Source organism: Oryzias melastigma, unplaced genomic scaffold (assembly GCF_002922805.2).
Source record: "Oryzias melastigma strain HK-1 unplaced genomic scaffold, ASM292280v2 sc00232, whole genome shotgun sequence".
Taxonomy (NCBI): Eukaryota; Metazoa; Chordata; class Actinopteri; order Beloniformes; family Adrianichthyidae; genus Oryzias; species Oryzias melastigma.
In genome coordinates, this window is record NW_023416885.1 from 337,571 (window position 1) to 360,073 (window position 22,503).

Sequence of the window (22,503 nt, forward strand, 5' to 3'; positions counted from 1 at the left end):
AAAAACAATACAACCCAAAGCCACCAACAGCATAAAAATGTTAAAAATACATTTGTCCTTTGTTAAAAGCATTGCTGTATATAAATGTATTGGTGTGTATGTGTGTGTGTTTACATGAAATGTCATTAAATTTAGAAATTCATAAAGAGGTTAAAACATTCAAGCAGTATAAAAAGCAATTAGAATTTCCCAGAAGAGTTTCTTTAATGTAGTGAAATATTCATTTTTAATTTCTGCTTTTTCTTAATTCAAAGTTTTTTTTGTATTTTTGTTTTTTTTCAATGACAGTGACTAATATATTTATTTTAACTCGGGATTAAAATTCCCTCCAGAAAAAGGGGTTAGTGTTTAATTTCGAACTTTCGGCTCCATACTTTTATCCTATCACTACGCAGCTAAGCATGTTTCTGCATGCTGATTGGACCAACGACAGCGCACAGTCTGCTGGTCCTGCAGGAATTTTCTATACAGGACTGTTTGCTACAGACGTCTTCTCTGTGCGGTAAGCGGTCCTGTTTTCCTTCAAAGCTCTATCTGTAAACCGATAATATTTTAGTATTTCACCAAGGCAAACATCATTTGTTCACATTTCTAAAGCCGTGCAGTGACGGTACTTAAGCTTAGATACGGTGCTAACAGGTTTGTGATCGGTTACGTTATATTCTGCTGCAGACGGTCGATGTTAGCTTAACGTGCTGTATATGTGGCGCCAACACATTTGTTATCTCGTCAGAGACAGAAACTTTGTGGAAAACTGAACAGGTTAAAAGTAAGATTTAATCTTTTTTTTTCTTTTTACAAGGAAGAAATTTATTGATCTCACATTATTTATAGGGTTCGCCTTCTCCCCATTAATGTTTTTTTTTTTTTCCCTGTTGGTAGTACAGTGGTGATGTTTGTTAAAAACGTTCTAAGTGCTTGAAAAAAGTTATAGTTTTGTATTTTTGCCTCAAAGTTGTCAAAATTTGTGAGATTTTCTAGAAAAAATCTAGAGGTTACCTTATAAAAATTAAATCATTTTGATGTATATTTAAATATATATATTTTTATATATATATACTTTGTCTATGAATACAAATGTGTAGTTTTAAATTGTAATCTATTTGTAATATTTTTATTCTTCCTCTTGTTTTCCAGGTGCTGTAACTTTTGGGACTTTTACTGTGAACTTCATCTGGTAAATATGATTACCTGTCAGTTTTGCAGTAAAACATTGGCAAAATTGAGGGGATTTGTATTGCATTGTAAAATTCATAGAAATGAACCGAATAGTTTTTTCAAATGCCATGGCCCAAACTGCAAGTGAACATTTACTACATATGCTGATTTTAAGGCCCATTTTTATTGGGTTCACAGCTTCCCCACCCCTTCAGTTGGGGCTTCTTGTGTTGCCACAGATTTGAAATGTGTGTTTGATCTGTGCCAGTGTCAGCTTCATAGTCCTGCTACCGTAAGTATTGGATGAAACTCACACAAAAAATCCAGTGATGCTGATCTGACCACAGAAATGTGAACGGAGGCTCATTTGACTGCAGTCAATGTGAAGATACCATCTTCTCTTCTCCAGCACCTGAACTAGACACGTTCATCTGAATCACAAAATTCAACTTGAATACTTTGTTTCATCCTGTAGGCTGCAGCACATAGACAGTTTTAGAATTTAATTTTAGGAATTGGCAAGTTTTTTGTTTTTTATTTGTCAAACATTTGGCAGGGACCAACAGTCAAGACTTTTAAATCCCCATTCATAGAGGCCAAAAAGTTGATTTACTGTTTGGTGAACCTTTAAAGTGGAAGTTGGCTGATGTATATATATTTTTTTATCCTTGTGCAGTTGATTGGTTTAATTATTTTTTTTAACTATAGGGTAGACTTGTTTTTCAAAAAAATATATGAACTAACCATTTTTGTTTTTACTCCCATGTCTTTTTTCTACTCTTTCCTCATTTTCAGGGTGTTCTTGCTTTTCTGCAGGAAAGTTCATGCTGAGTCTGGATCGAAACCTTGTGCAGGCCAACATTACTTCAATCATCTCTGCACTATGCATGATGTTTGCAAGCTACTACAACTTCAACATCCATTACCCACTAGAGTTGGCATCAACTTTTGAGTTTTTACAGAGGTTTGTCTTTTTGGCTTTTAATTACAATTTTACAGATTTTGATCGCCCTTGAACAGAGGTGGCTCACACTATTAGCACATAAGCTACTTTTGAGAGAAGTTCCAAAAGATCTACCTATATATAAATTTGAAATTCTTATATTTATTAGGGATGTCCCGATCCGATCACGTGATCGGAAATCGGGCCCGATCACGTGTTTGAGGACTCGATCGGAATCGGACTCCTTTGCCCGATCAGTATCGGATATTTCATTTATTCTCATTATGATAAGAGCTTTATATTTCATCTTATCATTATGCATAAATACTCCACTAGAAGTCTGCATGTCACGAAAAGATCACAAAAAGTCATTACCAGAAAACGCAGCGTGAAACGGCAGCAGCTCAAGCATAAGGCTAACGTAAACAAATCTAACTATAAAGCTAACGTCCGGGATCAATAACTCTTTTAAAAACGCTTTAAACTGACAGCAAGTGTCTCCATTGTCTTAACGCAAACAACAACCTCTAAAGGTATTCCAACAGAAAAAGACAGTATTTTTTTTCTTTTTAATGTGAAGCTCTTTGTACTTCTGGCAGACGGCTACACAGCAGCTGCTAACTGCTACATGCTAGCGCTGTGATTTAACTCCTTAGGACCCAAGCTGTCTATTGATATGCCTGTTTTATTTAACTGACAGAGAAATAATAGTTAAGAAAATTAACTACTGTGATAATAAAACCGAAAGTGTGATGTCTTCAGAACTTAAAAAAGAAGCATATAATCTTAAAAATAACTAAATAAATGAAACTAATAAATTAAAACTAATAATGATCTCAGCTATTCATGAACACTCATCAAATTCATGCTAAAACAAAATCATAATTTATTTTTAAGAATTTTAAATGAGGACAGGAATCACATTTGGTCAAAAATGTTCAATAGCTCTAAAGATGTTAAAGCTAAAGTCACTTAACTTTCTCACATGACTAATTATCACTTATATAACAAGAAAATTGTATTTTTCCTAGTTTATATTTGCTCTATTTTTACTTGTTTATTAAAGATACTTCACAGAAGTGTTTTATTTAAATTTTTAATGATAAAAGAATGCTAATGAAAAATAAATAAGTGACAACACTAATCTGTTTCTTCAATTTATTCATGTTTTAAATGTCTTATACAAGTATCGGATCTGGACTCGGTATCGGCAGATACATAAAATCAAATGACTCAGAATCGGATTGGGCCCAAAAAAACCTGATCGGGACATCCCTAATATTTATATGCTTAAATACACAAGACTCATTGTGAAAAACAGATTTTTAGTGTATTAGACCATAATTTAGCATTAAATGAATCCATAGACGAATATTTAAGATGACAGTAAAAAGTTTCTCTGTTCTTTTGATTTTTACAACTTGTTGAATTGGATGCGTACATTCTTAGTTGTCATGTCAGCAGCATCACAGCGCATGCTGTACAGACAACTGTGCGGTCTGTTCTTGGTTCTTTTTCGGTGATAGGCTTCAAGCCTGTCGACAAATTTAGGGTTATTAACAGTTACAGCCCCAGCCAGGCCCCTGGTCCGTGGGCAGGGCTTAAGAAGAATGTGGTTGTGGACGAAAACACTGCCTGAGTGGGCTCAGATCCCTTGAACCCGAACTGCTTGGCCGTCCGCTGCGGACCTGACATGTGGCTCAGCCAGCAGAGGCTTTCTGATGACTGGCAGAATGTGCCAGTTGATCCCATATCGGGTGCTCAGTGTTGTTGAAGATGCATGTGCAGTGACGTATGCATTAGAAGATGTTCACCTCGCCATTGTCCATGACAGTCAGGTGTAATACTTCATAATGAGGATGATTATTCCCTGACGGCAATGATTTTAAAATATATGATAAGAAGCCCAGATGACCCCCCCCCCCCTTGCATTGGTGTGTGAATGTCTGCCACGGACACCAGTGAAGATAAAATATTCTTGTAAAAAAAAAAAAAAAACTCAGTGCACGCTGTCCAGATGACCTCTTTTTTTAATGTAAACATGGCTAGGATAGCACAAGGGTTAATGAGCATCCCTATTCTTGATTAATGAAACAGTTTATCCAAAACGTATTTATTATTTTAGAATTCTAGACATAAATTGAGACGTTTCATCAAATGTATATTAGTAAAGACTTGCAGATGACTTACTCATTTATAACATTTCTTTTTTCTCTTTCTAAAGATGCTTTTTCTCCATCAATCCGGAAAGGGGGACCAAAGTGGAGAAGAGAGCAAAGTCTCGTCTCAGCGTGAACCCAAGAGTCCTGACCTTGATCCAGGAACTGTCAGATTTCGAATGGCGAGACATGTAAACAGTGTGAGATTATTGGATCCACAAGTTTTTTTTTTCTTTGTTATGCAAAAAAGAAAATCATTTGCATATACATTTTTTTTAGGTGTAGTTTCTGTTTTTGGTTGTTTTATAGCATTTTACCATCTACAAATGAAAAACATTTGCTATGTGTTTTAAGGCAAAGGTTAAGTTAAATAAATTTGTGGAAAGACATCTTTGTATTTCAATGATTCTTCAGTTTTAGTGTTACACAGCCAGCAGTTAGTTTTAAATGGAATAACAATTTCATTACTTGTTTTGTTATTGGGCCTTAGCAAAGCTATTTAATAGTTAATAGTTTAATAGTTGGACCTCAACAAAGAGTAAAACATGCAAATATTTGCATCAAAATTAGAAAACTATGCTTTAATCCATTGGTAACATTAGGAATCTATTTAACCCTTCCTCTCTCTTTGGGGTCCAGATGACTCCAACCATATATTGATGTGTGATTCCTTCCATGACAAATGTGGACAAAGGTGGACAGGATTTTTTTAAGAATATGAAAAAAAAAATCCTGTTGTTTTTACAGAAAAAAAAATGGCAGCAGTGGTTGCCAGAGTTAAAATGTAGAAAATACACCAAAAATGTAAACTTTACAGAACTTTGTATAAATGTAACATATAATCATGTAAAAACAACAAAACATCTACGACTGGCTAACATCAGATTGCTGTGTTTAAAACGGTTATTTAATGTTAAATCATTGTTTTTTTTTGTTTTTTAACTTATAATATTAGTTAAATTAACCTTAAAATTCAATATTTTCTACAACAAATAGCTGTTGCAATTACACTATAGCATAGCACAATTACAGAATTCATCTGTAGGTTTTATCAAAAAAAAAAAAACATTTAAATTACTGTTTTTTTACGTAAATTAAAACAATAAATTATGTAATATTTACAGTAGGTCTGTAAAGTTGTTTACATAATCTATGTATTTTTTACATGTTTGTTCTGGCAACCACAGCAACCAGTTTTTTTCCGTAAAAACAATTGAATTTTCTTTACAGTGTACTTTACAAGAATGTAAAATGCCCAAACCTATGTCTTATTTGATTTTTTAGAACACATTCTTGAAATAGTTAATAGACCTTAATTTGTACTTTTTTATGAGAAACTGCAAGCTATGACGCATATCCCTGTGCTTTTCTTTGAAGAAAAATATATTTATGTTTACTCCTTTGGAACGTTGTTTAGACGTTGTTCACTGTTTTGTCTTCTCTGTCACTCTCTTAATCTGATTTGAGATCTTGATTATGTATGCTGCTTTGTTCCGAGCCATTTATATAATAATTGTATTTTTGAGATATTCATGCTGTATTGTTGAAATATCTTGTCAATCAAAAACATGATTGAATGGAAACAGTTTCATTGCGAACCTGTGTTTTTTCCCAATTCCTAGAATTTCGATAAAACTTTGCTCAAATATGTAATGGAAACCCAGCTAATTTTACACATTTACCACCGTGGAGCAACAGCAGCTTCTTTCCGGTTTGCCTAGCGTCTTTGGCTACCTCATAGCAATATAAAACCGTTCCATTGCCACTATGTATTTGAGACACCTGAAAGAATGTACGTAGAAAATAAAAAACAAAAAACAAATCTACATCTACATCAAGAAAATTGTTCAAAACAAAGTCAAAGTGTTATACATCCTAAAATATGTTAAATTCCCCCACCCCAAACCCAGGCGATGTCGGCCATATTTTGTTCTTGCCGCTAGGAAGCTTGCCCTGTGAATAAACGTTGTTTACGAGGCAGAAATCACCGGAACATTATTTTTATGATTTATAATGTGTGTTTTGGGATCACTTATTTCCGTCTGCTGGACCAAAAGTAGTCAGACTGTGTAATGTTACATTTATGTTTCATTCCATGGATAACACAGCGCCACCTACTGATATTTTATTCAACCAAGTATACAACAGGCACAAACTTGTATCATCATACCATTTTAATAAAGAAAAAAAGACAACGTATTCTAAATTGTGAGATTCTCTCTTGACCCCTACAGCTTTCAAGAATTATTAAAACTCAGTCATTAAAGTCTGTTGATATTGTGGATCAATAATTTGTTTATTTGTCAATTGTATTTTGTTTATGTCATTCATATAATCATTTACATAATAATAATAACAATAATATTAGTAATATTAATAATATTATTAATATTAATAATAGACTAATAAGGATAGATTAATAATAATATAAAAGAGAAATGAAAGAAAAAGTTTTTTTTTTCTTTTTTCATTTAGTCTGAAAAGCATCACTCGTTGTTGTCACTTAAACTAACCGACATTTGTGTTTGTTTATGAGGGAGAAAATAAAGGAACATTATTTTTATGGTTGAGAATCTTCGTTTCTGGAAACCTTTAAACTTTTGACCGTCCTCGAACGGAAGTAGTCAGACTGTGATCACGTTCTAGCTTTACGGAAGTCATTCGGGCCCAATTAAAAAAGGGTCCGGGCGGTTTGTCTGAACCTACCCTAATCCAAACCTTGACCCGGCACCGACGCGGGTCGGGTCACCAAATCCTGCCGATCATCTGGTTCCGGGATCGTTCAGTGCACCCGAAACGTTGATATTTTACGATTTTGGAACACCTTTTGGGGAGAAGTCCAGCAAAACAGACTAACTACGAACTGTTTTTTCAAAATAAATGTATATCCTGATAGTAACGGGTGCATTTCTCGCTAGAAATATTGGCAAAATAAAGATCAGTCCACAAAATATTTTATTCTGAGTGATTTTCCACCAAAAAAGAGTGAATATCCCACCTTGTTTTTGCTAGCGACAAGCAGAAACTCAAAAGTCACATCCTGTTTTTTGTGAAACTGCTGTTTTTCTCTGTGGACAAACGTAGGTACTGTACGTTTTTGTAGGAGACTGGGGCCTTGTCCACACATAGGCTGGTATCTGCTAAAACTAATATATTTTTATACGTTTTGGCCTATCCTCCACACAAAACCGAAGATTTAAGTCACTCAAAACGGTACATTTGGAAAACTCCGGCCAAAGTGAAGATTTTTGAAAACTCCGGTTTTGCGACTGAGTGTGGACATGAATAACTGGTGATTTACGTTTTTAAACGTCACTTTTTGCTACAATTAATGCATACATGTCATAGATGCGCCTTTGTTTATGTCAGACAGTGGTCAGCATGGACCCGAGGAGTGTGTTACTTATTACCGTGGTACAGGCGCTTTTTACTTGCTTTTTTTTTTTTTACACACTCAATTACTGCTTCTTGTCAAGGAGCAAAGGAGAAGAAGCGCTTTGCAGTCGGCTATTTTACACTAAATATCCCTTCCTCCTCGAAGGCATGTCACTCGAGAAAGACGCCGTCGGATATTTTGGGATCCGACCTGGACGCACCGCCAGCTGGTGGGAGAACTTTGAGCTGGAAGTCATCCTCCCGGATGAAATGACAACACAAACAGATCAATGAAGTGGGCCGACTGCGGAGTTGGGGGGCGGGGTCTGTGTCAACAGGGGCAGAGACCATCCCCTTTTAGCAGAAACACGGGGTGATATCCTGGTTATTGACTTATTACCCATGATAGCAAAAAAAAAGCAATAGCTCTAGCAGAAGCGACTGACGACCGTCGTGGAAAGATTCGCGTCTGGTGTGACCTGAAGAGCGGAGCGGACTCCGCGCGCACTCTGCTCCGCGGCACTTCTGCGTCCAGTGTGACCCCGGCGTTATGTTAACATGGGCGCTGAATGAAAGCGGCCTCCGTGTCCAATGTGAACCCGGCGTCAGAATAGGTGTGTTTGAGATCATGCAAGCGGACGCGGCGCTGGACAGATTGCCTGGATTGCAGTGCATGTTGGGTATTTTGGACTTTCAGGTCACTTGTCAATCATCATGAAAATATCGCGAGAAAGAGGCAGGTGCAAAGCCCCTAGTCAGACTGGTGCTGCTGCAAATCTGGCGTTGCACTGACTTTGAGCCGTCTGTATGACTACAAAACAATGCATTGTGGGCAACGGTGTTCTTCTGGACTCAATTCTGATCAGAAATAACTGGCGATAAATAAAGGAAATCTGCGCATTTTGTAACTTACTGGAAAATATTGAATCACTGATGTAAAAATGAGCAATATGTTGGTGGTTTTATGTGTTATTGCCTTTAAAAGGTTTTTGAAAAGTTGTTTGTAAACATCTGTTTAGAGCAGGGGTCGGCAACCCAAAGTGTTGAAAGAGCCACTTTGAACCAATACAATAAAAACCAAATGTGTCTGGAGCCGCATAAATTGAAACGGCTTATAAAAGTCTTACATTGTAAATAACACATGGAGAATGTGTCAAATAAACGATTATTAAAACGATTATTTCTCCTGCTGCGTGTCCTCATGTCATATAAGCTTCATTTTTGGCCACATGACAATTGGTGAGACATTACAGCGTCAAGTTATCTGACAAAACTGAATAGCCTCATAATGATCATTTGAGATTTTATTTTGACATCCCTCAATGACACAACGAGAGGGGGTCCTGATCAGTCTCTCCCTCATTCTCACTCCAGGTGCGGGAAGAATTCAAACATAACAGGACAAAATCATAAATGTTCAACAGTCAGACAACAAAACACATTGAGGAAAACCCAAACTTAAATCCAATTCCAGTCAGACAGACAAAAGAACGGGTAACCCACAATTCCTTGCGCTGCCAGACCGACAGCAAGCCCACCGTGCCTGAGACCATCACTACAATATGAATGAATTACAGTTTGTTTCATTGCTTTGATGAAATTAAAGAAATGCAATAAAGAAATACGATTTTTGATGTCATTTTTATTTAGAGGATTTGAAAAAAAACACAAAAATGTAACGTGCACCTTTAAGGTGCTTCCACACTGGCCGTGTCAATCCAATGAACACTTTCAATGAAGAGTTAATATAAACGCGTGCACACCTAAATTCCTGCCCTCCAAGTCTGGAGCGCGCGTGAGTCTTATAGTCAGACATTTAAAAGGTCAGAGTTGTGAAAACAAAAGTCTTCAGAAAGATTTGGGGGATTTTCAACACTTTTACTTTAGGTTCTCCCTGTTGTAGATGCAGATGAGCGCTAATGAACAGTAAAAATACAATAGAAGGAGAATCTCCTCCCCGCCACGCACCGCACGCGGCCGGTGTGTGAGACTTGCACGCGCTCAGCAGGTGGTATCCACACCGGAGCAGCGCGGTCACGCACGCAGTGGCGGGGAGGAGATTCTTCTTCTATTCTTCTTCTACTGTTCATTAGCGCTCATCTCATCTTGGTGTCATATTAACCTGACCGGACACAAACCGTAATGATTAATTTCTTCTTCGTGATCACGTTTGGTACTTCTGTGCTTTGAAGCAGACTCCGCCCACAAGCAGCTCCCGCGCTGAATCTTCAATCCGGTTCAAGATTTCCACGCACAGTTACAGGTCTGAGCTGCTGCGTCTGTGCGTGGAAATCTTGAACCGGATTGAAGATTCAGCGCGCTCAATGCGTGCCGATTTGTACGTGGAGCTCGTGACCCGACTTCAAAACCCGCGTAGCAACGTGCGCTCACGTGCGCTCCAGACGCACGGGCAGGAATTCTGCTGTGCGCTGACTCAGACGGCGTGGAAGCATCTACACTCATCTCACAACAACTGGAAAACGTAAAGGATGTTTGTGTCGTGTTTGTCCTCCTACAGAAATCGTATTAAAACAAAAATATTGTGGCAGCCTGACTGTTAATTTAGAAATAGTTCCTTGTTAGTGGGTGGAGTTAGTGTCTGTTCTTCTGTTGCATTATGGGACTTGAGTGTTTTACCGGCACCATGAGTGAGAGTGGTGTGTGTATGATTGACCCTCCTCACAGTGTCAGCTATTCCGAGGTTCTGTACTGTGAAATGAATTGTGGTCACAATGTTGACACCATCTGATTTCATGGCCTGCGTGAACGCTTCCTCCTCCAATCACTTGGGGTCGTGTATTACATGGGACGCAAGTGATCTCTGGATTCAAACCTACCAGTCATTAGCTTGGCTCTGCTCCCACCCAAATCGCCACAATACATGTCCTTCCAACATTTTTTATTATTTTCAAACATTTTTGAAAAAGCGCCAATGAGCCGCAAGGGAGTGCTTAAAGAGCCGCCCGCATGTGGCTCCGGAGCCGCAGGTTGCCGACCCCCGGTTTAGAGTCTCACAGAGTTCAGAAAGTTTTTCTCACTTGTTGAAAATGTTATTTAAAGCTTGAAAGTGATTTTACAAAATGTTTAAACATTTGCAGATGTTTTTATTATTACAGAATGTTTAGAAATATTTCCGTTTCAATTGTATATAAAAAAGCTTCATTTTACAAGTTTTATGCTTTGTGCTTGTTTATGGGGAAACAATCCACGATTTAGATAAGGTGCTGCAAAACATTCAATAAATGCAAAGTTTATTAACACATTTATAAAGCTTACTACCAGTTTACTAATATGGCTTTTGATCACACTTTAGATAAGGTGCGGCAAAACATTCAATAAATGGTTAACAAAGTTTATTAATACATTTATTAAGCTTACTATCAGTTTACTAATACAGTCTTTGTAGACAATGGTCTGACTTTAGTAGTCAATATTCTCATTAACACTATCAGGTATTTGAAAGACACCTATAATGCTACTAAATCTTTTACTAGCATTTAACACATTATTAATGCTTGCTAATCTGTTAACAAAGTTTATTAAGGGTTCTTATTAGGCTTATTAACACATAAGTCAGTGTGAGAGATCTATAATGCTATTAAATGTCTTACAAGAACTGTACACATTAATGAGGCTTAGTAATCTGGTAACAAGTTTAGTTAATGATTCTTATTAAGCTTGTTAATATTTATTAACAATTTGTTCCACGTATAAGATGGTAATAAATGTAACAATAAGCATCATATTAACACATTAATAATGCTTGTAAATGTGTTAACTTAGGAATTTAATAAGCCTTATTAGGCCTATTACACCAATAAATTTCTTACTAACACCTTATAAGAACATTAATAATGCTTATTAATGTGTTAAGAAAGCTTGTTAAGGAATCTTATTATAAAGTGTTACCAAAGCGCCAGGGAGCCACTTGGCAGCGCTTAAAGAGCCGCATGCAGCTCCAGAGCCGCGGGTTGCCGACACCTGAACTAAACGGTTGTTTATTTTGTTGGAAATTGAATCAGAAACATATAAAGATAAGGCAGGATAAACTACTCTTGAGATAGCTTCCGCTTTAGTCAAGAGGATCCTGCCAAAAATAGATAGATCTCTTTGAAGCCACATATTAATTTCATCTTGCATTTTTTTAATTCTTAAAGAAAAATGTTGTTTTTGTCTAGATTTTATGTCCTTGGTTAGAGTGATACCTAAATATGTAACTACATCTTTAACAGGGAAACTATGAATTTGTTTATACTTTACATTTTTAATACCTAATAATTCACATTTGCCTAAGTTGAGATGTATATTCCAGAAGCATTTGAAAATGATGTAATTGTACTTAAAGCAAGGTCAATTTGATTTCCATCTTTTAAGAATAATGAAGTATCATCTGCAAGCTGGGCTATTTTGATTTCCTTTTGAAATATGGATAAACCTAGTAAATTTGGGCAATCTTTAATCCTTAATTAAAGTAATTCTGCAGCAATCAAGAAGAAAAAGGGAAAAATTGGGCATCCGCACTGATCTATTGATGGAAAATATTTGGGTAGTATTAAGATATAAAAGAATAGAACTGCGGATGTCTTTGTAGAACATTTTAGCAATAGATATGAAATTTTCCCCAAAGCCAAACGACTGCAGTGCATCATAAAGAAAGGGATGTCAAAAAACTCTGTAAAAGTCTAAAAAGAGGATACCGTATTTTTCGGACTATAAGTCGCACCGGAGTATAAGTCGCAGGGGCCAAAAAATGCATGATGAAGAAGAAAAAACCATACATAAGTCGCACTGGAGTATAAGTCGCATTTTTTTCAAGTAATTTATTTTACAAACTGGTTGAAAAAAACGATATTACATCATCCTGGAAGGTAAGTTATAACATTCATAAGTGAATAGAAAACAGGCTGAATATGTGTCAACACATATTCACATATTAGCATCATGAAAAAAACGAAAAGGTGTAGCATTTATATAACATAACAGTTTTATTTAACTATAGCCTCAAGAACTCATCAACTTTGTATCTTTACTGTAATTAATTGCACACAATCTTACTCCATATCACTAAATCCGTTAAATTCTTCGTCCTCTGTGTCACGTCTGAATAACTAAAGTAAATAAAGTAATTGCATAGATCACCATAAGAGGGCACTCTAGACTTACGGTCCAAATCTCATCTCATTAAAAATTCGTATATAAGTCGCACTGGAGTATAAGTCGCAGGGACATTCAATCTATGAAAAAAAACGCGACTTATAGTCCGGAAAATACGGTATATGCTTCAGAATCAATGTGTTCTGAGTAATTTAATAAATCTAAAATTAACCTTGTATTGTTGCTAATATGTCGATTTTTCATAACCAGACTTATTAGTCTTGCTAATAATTCAGTGTAAATTACTTTTCAATCATTGGGAAAAAACAAGATAGGGTAATATTTTATAATCTACATTCAGAAGTGTTATTAGTTTCCAATTTTATATCATATCATGGTCTTTATTTGGTTTGGGTATTAAAGTAATTAAACTCTGTTTCATTGTAGATGTCATTTCTTGCTGTTAAATGCACTCCTTGTACATCTCCAAAAGATGATTGATGACATCCCAAAAGTGACAATAAAATTCTTTAGAAAGACCATAATTTCCAGGGGATTTACCATTGTTCATCTTTTTTAATGATTTAGCAGCTCATCTTTAGATAAAGGATTGTCACAAATAGATTTGAATTTTTCTCAAAGTGAAGGAATGTGTTCTTTGAGATTCTTAAAGACATGCACTCTATGGACTCTTTGAGCGGAGTTGTGTGACGTATTTCTGGTTGCAAGTAAGACCTAATATTTGCTTCCAGTTGTGGCCATCTATATTTCTCTCATATTCGGTTTATGACAGATCGCTCCAGAACCGCATGCATTCAGCTCACCTCTGCGGCGCAGTGACCATTCACATGCATATTGAAGGGAAACAAGTCAGAAGGGAAACGGTCACGTCGTCATCCATAACTGCAGTCATGGTAGGTTGTTCAAAGTTGCAGTAAAGTTGCGGTGAAAATAAAAAGCTGCAGGGTGAGCAACAAATCGCAGGTATCCTTGGATTTGTGTTAATCGTTGCGATCGCAACATTGTGAAATCCTGAAAAGAAGAAGATTCTCCTACCTGCAGATAGATGAGCATGTGAGCATGCTGATCTGGTGTTTTATACCACCTGCAGAGCGTAGAGCGCGTTTTTTTACGCACCACACGTTCAAAAATTTGAACGATGTGATTTTTTTATTTCTACATTTATTGGTCTTAGAAGTGAGGCCATTTGAGTTACTCTTCATTTTGGTTCTTAACTAGAGCTTTCTTTAAATCTATGTAATTGTTGCAAATACATGTTAGTATTTATTGATAATCTTATTTTAATGTTGGAAAGGGTGTAAAATTTACATATTCTGATTTAAATTATTCTAAAAAAAGATTGTGAAGAAAATAAAAAGATACATTTATGTTTATAATATATTGATTATTGCAGTGGTTACCATATTACAATACTATTGGTTTTGTGATCCATGTATCGCGAATCGCATCATATTATGAGTGACTCTGAGATTCTCAGCCCTAATCCTGACACAATATAACGTTTTCACAGATGGATACCCAGATATTGAGCTTTTAATTTCCAAAGTTTCATGTCAGAGAACCTTCTCCATTCTGAAGTTCATTAAAAACAGGCTGGAGCATGCTCAGTCAGGATGCTCATGTGAAAAATAAATTCTTATGTCCATTGACTGTGACAAAGTAACAAATAAGGTTGAAGAAACTAGTTCCCTTATGTAGTGGCTTATACTGTAGATTCTGGAGTTATTATTGTGATGTTTTTTCAGATATAAAAAAGTTCAATTTAGCCTTTCATTTACATTTTCATAAAGGGAAATATTTCTGTTAAACCAAAAGTTTTTATTATAATTATTTGTTTGTGACTTGTGACTTGTTACTTGTTCAGATGCAGCTAATGCTGATGTAAGACATTTGGGAGCAGTAAATCTGGAGGACAGTTCTTGTACAGATGCAAAGAAATGCTCATTAAAAGAATGAGCAATTTTGTCACAATCAGTAAGAAGAGTGGCATTTATGGAAATAAATAACTTTACAAAGTAGCAGTGATGTCACCACATTGACGTCACATTAAAAAGGGTCTATTGTTTTATGACCATTTTTCAAAGCTCCGAGGACAATTATATCCAGTAAAAATAGATAATAAATTGTCGCAAAATACCATAGCATTACTCTTGTATCAAAGCTTAGTTGTATGGACTTAAGCAGTGTTTAGACTTTCAATCCAGGTGAATTAGTATGCCCATACCTCTGCGTCTGACGATGAACTCAAACTTTGCCGGAACCAGGGAGTCAAGGCTGATGTTAATAAGGTCCAGACCAGCTTCTTTCAGTCTTGATAATGGTTTAGCCAAATGAATTCCATTAGTTGTTACTGCAATAGTTTTTAGACCATTCAGTTTCCTTAGTTCAACTGTAAGAGAGCAAAGAAAAATAAGAACAATGAAAAAAGACAATAAGAACAGACAAAGCAACAGCACAGATCAATTTAACAGTACGCAGTACCAGACTGTACTAGCTTTCTTTCAGCCCCAGCTTCTCACCTCCTTGTACTTTGTGCTGTGCCACAAGGCTACAGTAGGTGATCCCTCTTCATCTTTTCATTCTTCTTTTTTTGTTTTTAAAATCAGCAGCGTAGTGCTGCATGACATGACTTGACTTAAGACTTCTGAAGACCTTGCGGGAACCATGTGTTGAGCTCCACTGGAATCTCTACCAACGGACTTCTGTGTGTTGCTCATGAATTGATCCATGTGCACTTTGGTTGCAATAATGCCTGACATGAGATTCCATGTTGTGGAGAGACAGGTTATTGGCCGGTAGTTGAATGGGATTGCATCCTTTGAGGGATCCTTCTGGATCAGGATTGTTCACCCTTTCGTTAGCTATTCAGGGTGAGACCCATCTCTTAGCATCTGGTTCATTTGTGCTGCCAGGCGCTCATGGAGTGCAGTGAGTTTCAGTAGGCGTGTATCATGTCAGGACCCGGTGATTCTTCATACCTGAGACTCTTTCTTGGATGTCTGCCACTGTGATGGTTACTGGGTTCTGTTCAGGGAAGTTGCTATGTTATTATCTCATACTTTGAGCAGATGTCCTCATCATCATATTCAACATCTCCCTGTGTCAATAAGTTGTCCCGTCCTGTTACAGTGCCTCAGCCATCATCCTGAGGCTTTGTAAAACCTCCAATAACCGTGAATGACTATCGCCCAGTGGCACTCACACCCATTACCACGAAGTGCTTCAAAAGGCTGGTCACCTCCATCCTTCGACTGACCTACTTCAATTTGCATAAAGTCAAAATCGCTCAACTGAGGATCCCATATATGTGGCCATACATCTGCCCCTGTAACACCAGAAAAAGAAAATCTCACTGGTCTAAAGGCTGTTTGTTGACTTAAGTCTGCCTTTAATACCATAATTTCACAGCAACTGGGCTCACTTATCCTGAACATCCCTCTGCTTAGCTGGATACTGGGCCTCTGAACTCACAGGCCTCATTTCATGCAAGGAGGGAATAACAGATCAAACACCATCACACAAAGCACAGTAGAGGTCTTCAGCAACGGTCCTTGCATTCTCTGCCACCTATTTTTTTTTACCTTGATTACCAACGACTGTTGTTCCAAGTACAACTAGATAATTAAATATACAGATGACACTAGTGCTGGGTGATATAGAAAAAAATGTATATTGCGATATAAATTACTTTATATCACAATAATGATATACACTGCTCACAAAAATTCAAGGAGCACTTTAAAGAAACACATTAGCTACATCAGATATCAATATGAAGTTAGATATCTATCCAAATAATGACAGGGCAGTGTCTTAGGAACAAAAGGATGCAAAGTCTTTTAATGGAAATAAAAGTTTCCAGCCTACAGAGGGCTTAATTGTGTAGACACCATAAAATCAGAGTGAAATGAAGATGTGGCAGGCTAGTCCATTTTTTTCCAAAATTTAATTTCTGCAACTCCAAATGCTTTTCAGTATCTTGTGTGACCCCCACCAGCTTGTATGCATGCTTGACAACGTGGCGGCATGCTCCTAATGAGACGACGGATGGTGTCTTGTGGCATTTCCTCCCAGATCTGTGTGAGGGCATCCCTGAGCTGTTGTACAGTCTGAGGAGCAACCTGGCGGCGCCTAATGGACCGAAACATAATGTCCCAGAGATGTTCTATTGGGTTTAAGTCAGGGGATCATGAAGGCCATTCAATTGTTTCAATTCCTTCATCCTCCAGGTACTGCCTGCATACTCTTGACACGTGAGGCCGGGCATTGTCGTTCATTAGGAGGAAACCAGGACCTACTGCACCAGCTTAGGGTCTGACAGTGGGTTCAAGGATTTCATCTGGATACCTTATGGGAGTCAGGACACCATTTCCTAGGCAGTAAAGGTCTGTGCGTCATTCCATGGATATGCCTCCCCAGACCATCACTGACCCACAGCCAAACCTGTCACGTTGTAGGCAGCATAACGTTCTCCTTATCTTCTCCAGACTCTTTCACGTCTATCACAGGTGCTCAGTGTGAACCTGCTCTCGTCTGTGAAAAGTACAGGGCGCCAATAGCGGACTTGCCAATTCTGGTGTTCTTGAGCAAATGCCAGTGGAGCTCCACAGTGCTGGGCAGTGAGCACAGGGCCCACTACAGGACGTGGGGCCCTCAGGCCACCTTCATGGAATCTGTTCCTGATTGTTTGGGTAGAGACATTCACACCAGTGGCCCTCTGGAGGTCATTCTGTAGGGCACGAGCAGTGCTCAGCCTGTTCCCCCTTGCACCAAGGAGCAGGTATCGGTCCTGCTGAGGGGTTGAGGACCTTCTACGGCCCTGTCCAGCTCTCCGAGAATAACCAGCAGTCTCCTGAAATCTCCTCCATGTTCTGGAGATTGTGCTGGGAGACACATTAAACCTTCTTGCTGCAGCACGTGTGGATGTACCATCCTGGAGAAGTTGGACAACCTTTGCAACTTCTGTAGGGTTAAGGAATCGCCTCATACTGCCAGTAGAGATAACTATCAAGCCAAAATCAGCACGAGTGGAAAACCAGCCAAAAAAGATCAAGAGGGAGAAACTTGAAATTACCTCCATTTGTAACACCAGTCCTGTTTGAGGGTTTTCTAATTTTTGCCACTGAAGTGCACCTGTTGTCAATTCCATGAACACCAATACAGCTGAAATTGATTAACGAGGCCCTCAGCTGCTTAACCAACAAGAAAATTATCAGACAGGTTTAATTCAATTCATGCCAGGCCATTCATGCCAATTTTTGTGAGCAGTATATATAACAATATAAAACAAAGTATATTTCAGTTCTTAAAAAATGCTCACGCTAGTTTTACTTTGAAAACAGGAAGCTTCACTGACACTTTATTTTGAAGATTTGTTTACTTCCGATGAGAGAAGGGCCGCTCATTTGGTTTTGATTTAGTTCATAAATTAAAATCCAACATTATTCTGTATTTCAGAGCAATCAATATTTTGCTACATGATAATTTACTACACTCTTCTATTTTAATAAGGATAACGAATCAGCGACCTTTCACGTCGCGAGTTCTCAGATATTCATTTTCAGATTTATTTCTTATTTTTTTTTCAATTTCATATGCTAAGACAGTGGAGATGAAAAGCATGAAAGACTACGAGAAGTGTGGAATTACGGACATCTGAACCTTTAATTGAAGCAAAATAAGTGTGAAATGTGATTTCAAAAAACAATGCCAAGAATCTACCACTTTTGAAGGTTAATTTTGACCCCATTTTCAGCTGACAGCTTGAGATCAATTCACTTGATATGATATCAGCTGAAGGGTTATGGACCCGACAAACACAGTTTCCAGTCATAACGATGATGTTCGTAGCTGTAAAATACAACAGAAGAAGAGTTATGTGGCCTTAAACCTGTCGATAGACTTGGTTTCCTAAACTGTGATGTATCCTTGATTCTGCACATATTCTTTTTTTTTTTCTTTTTCCTTCTCCTAAAGAGTGATTTATGACTGATCTTCTTTTATTTAAAAAAATCTGCACAAGTTTTCCTTTTTAATGAATATATTTTGGATTTTTTTGCATTGACTAATGTACATGATTTTTCTTTTTGATGATAACTAATGGTTATTATCGGGGAGGATCGCTTGCATTGATCGGTGCCGGGGGTCTGGAATATATTCGGATGATTATTAATCATCTGGGTATGCTCTGGATTTTTGGTGCTGGTTGGTGCAGGGGATTTTTTGGGGGATGACGGTCTGAATATGTTTGAATTTGTGGTGGATGATTTTTTCCTTCATGATAACGACGAGTATATTTTGATTTTTGATACTGATTAATATAAATGAATAGTCTGTGGATGTTTGAAATTTGATTACATCACTGATCTTAATGATCCTTAGTAACCTGAATCTATGATTGTAGGGTATAAATTAGGGCTGTCAGATTTGTCGCGTTATACGCGTTAATTTGACATGTGCATGACCCCAACATTTTTTTTGACACATTAATCGCGGATTTTCTCATACGGGCCTTTCCATACCGCACGCGCTGGCGTCCCCAAGTCATCGCCCTCTAACTCAGCGGCTGCTCTCACTGGATCACGGGCGGGTCTCCAACCACCGAGCTGCGAGCTAAAACCGGCCGGCGCTAGGACCTGGAGAGCTCCTGCACCCTAACCCGGCTCCGGTTCGCGTCCAGTACCACGTCTGGTGGTACCGGCTCGCATCCGGCGCCGCGTTCCGAGAGCTGCGGACCCCCGACGTTCCAAACAGCAAGCACACTGGGGGACGTTTTAAATGTTCTGGAGGTTTAAACGTGATCCAGCCCCAGCATAGCTGTCTGTCTGCCGGCATATTCATGGCGTGAGCTCCGCTGGACTTGGAAACATAATTTTGATGATTAAATCTAATGAAAAAAAATTAATTATCAGCCTGTATTAAGGTAATATGAATACTATCCTTACTGATGATATCCAGTAGATCAGGTCTGATTAGAGGCTCCCCTCCAGTGAGGCGAATTTTGTCCACCCCTTCTTGAACAAAGAGTCGAGCGATGGTCAGCACCTCAGAAGTGGAAAGCAACTGGCTCCGTGGTGTGAGCTTGACCCCTTTTTCTGGCATACAGTACTGACCTTACAAGAAAAATCACAGAAAAAGACAATGAAAAGTAAAACATTGTAAAAAAATAAATAAAAAAATTAATACAGTAACCGTGCACATGATTATTTTCAAAATTCTAAAATCAACTCCACTGGCCATTAGAGAGGTACTGAGGACCAGAAAAGGCTAATTGAAATAAAGATAAATGTCATATATTTAAAATGGGCATTAAATTAAGAATTGTGTCATTAAATATTTAAAATTGGCACTAAATGACTAAAGACAATAGATAAATGTATGAATATATATTTAAATATAGATAAACATATGTGGCATTAAATATATTATATTTAATTATATTTAATTATTTCGTGGTCCACCGCTGGCTGGAAGAGACAAATTGAAATAAATATATTTAATATGAAATGATAAAACAAATGCGTCATTGTAAATTGGCATGAAAGAAATACAAAATTCACTAAATGTGTTAATATTTAATTAAAATTCAATTATACATGATTTAGGAAACATGTTTTTATTTCATTATTTGATGAACAATTGCATGGCTCCGTTTGCAACATTTCATTAACAAAGATCTGTCAAACTGTCCCATCAAACTCAGTGGGCTGGCCTAACTGATCGTTTAGACAATGTGAAAGCAGGATTTCTATCTCATGAAACTCAAGAGTTAAAAAGTTTGTAAGGTTTTTTTCTGCCACCTCACACACATACACTGTTTTGAAGAAATGAGAACTTTTGCGTAAAGTTGAATTCCTCTTGGTCCAGGAGAATTCTTTGGCGCTGCCTACTTGCTAACAGAAATTCGGGGCTTATCCGGCCCGGGAGCAGGACTCTGTCCACTCTCTGGCTGTCGGACCTCTACACAGTCGAGCATAGAGATGATCGACTCATTGCTTCCTCACGGCAGCAGCCCGGGAATGAACACAAGGTCTTTCACCACACCCAGGAAGCGGAGCAGGATGTGGGGCTAATTGACTGTCTGCTTGTCTCAGTCCCCCAAATACACACGCTGCACAATGCAGCTAGGGGTAGTTAGTAACTCCCGCTCTCGTTAGGCCTCCCCACTGAATTTGATGGGACAGTTTGACAGGCAACACAACGAAATGCTCCAAAACGGACCATGAAATTATTCATGAAATCAATATATACTTTGAAATAAATAAAAACTTTTTAAACCATTTAAAACTTATTTCGAATTAAATATTCAGCAATTTCATGACGCTTTTATTTATTTAATGCAAATTTAAATTACACATTTATTGATAATATTTAACATATTAAAAACATTTATTTCAAATCATCTTAATTTTAATTCCAAACATATTTATTTATTATAAAAAAATTATAGAAACTTTGTTCCATAATTTAATGGCGTATATGTCAGATGATCCGGAGTTTAACCAATCAAATTGCAAAAAAACACTGCATGAGCATGAGTTTCTGTTCGCCTGTGTTTTTACGTTCAGGCATAAAAGTTGCAGCGTCTTTGCGGTGGGGTCTAGGGGTCTAGGTGGGCAGTCTGGAGCCGTCTGGTGGGGGGGCGTTCTGTGGGGAGCGAGGGTCCCATTAGGTACAGGGCCTGGGGGTCTGGCTTGTTGAGTTCTCCACTGAGACATTGGTGGGGGCCGCCCGCGGCTGGTCTGGCTACCTAGGTCCCGTCAGCGCCTGACCAGTGCACCCACGGGAGAGGTGCTTGGGGGCGGGGACTCAGATTTGTCCCTGGGACTGGCTCTTTCTTGGCTCCTCCCTCCTTGTGGGGGTGGGGGGTGCAGCGCCTGGCGGGTCGGCTCTCGGGGGAGGGACAGCTGGGCTGGGGAAACTTGGACCCATCGCAGGGGGGGCGGGGGGACAGGGGTCTGCCATCGGGGGTCAGTCTGCCAACTGACCCCAACATATCCCCTTCCTCATATAAACATGCAATAGGGGGAAGGGGAGAGTGTCTGTATTGCAGTGCGCTGCGGGGGGTGGACTACCTTCTGTGGCCACTGCATGAATTTGCCCCTCCCCTCAATTTCATTTCCACCTTAGACATGTAGGACCCTTGGTGGGGGAGTGCTTGGACATCACTGCCAGCAAACAGTCGATGTCCTTTCAGTGCCCCTCCCGCCAATTTTAACCACACAATAGACATGTAGGGCCGCTGGTGGGAGGGTGACGGGGCATCTCTGCAAGCAATCAGGAGATGCCCTGTTAAGGCCTTCTCACCAATTTTAACTGCACCCTTTAGTACACACAGCTCTAACACCACAAATATACACTCTAACAAACAAAACGCATGCATCACACAAGGAAGGTGGGACCTTCGACCTCCTGTCCCCTACCCCATCCCTGGCGGGGTGGGGGACCTCGGTCTGGTGGTCTAGTCTCTTGGGTGCCGGTCTCCTGGGCCCGGCGGTCTCCTCCCCACGCTGGGAGTGGGATCCCTGAGATTTAAGATCTAGCAGGGGATTAAACTACATTGGAGCCTGGGGGTGTCCAGGTCTCGGTGGTGCAGGGTCCGGTCCTTGCTCTCGAGAACTAGTCCTCTCCTTAACTCCATCAGTGGGTGTGCCTGGTCGGGCCTTGTTTACATCACTCATTGGGGCCTCCGTTTCTCTTGGGTGCCCCTCTGCCCGGCAGGGGTGGGCGGCCCCTGCCTTGCTCTCCCCCTGG

General features: G+C 38.7%; 1 protein-coding gene across 4 annotated transcripts in view; it reads right to left on the reverse strand.

Annotated features, from left to right (window-relative positions):
- Nucleotides 1-22,503, reverse strand: part of mocs1 (molybdenum cofactor synthesis 1) — a 75,414-nt gene that overhangs the window by 46,444 nt on the left and 6,467 nt on the right. For all 4 annotated transcript variants that reach the window (XM_024264564.2, XM_024264563.2, XM_024264566.2 and 1 more), the window contains exons 3-4: nucleotides 19,695-19,862; nucleotides 14,975-15,139 (exon numbers count right to left, since the gene is read on the reverse strand). In XM_024264564.2, coding sequence (XP_024120332.1) covers nucleotides 14,975-15,139; nucleotides 19,695-19,862 — 333 coding nt within the window. The remainder of the gene's footprint in view (nucleotides 1-14,974; nucleotides 15,140-19,694; nucleotides 19,863-22,503) is intronic.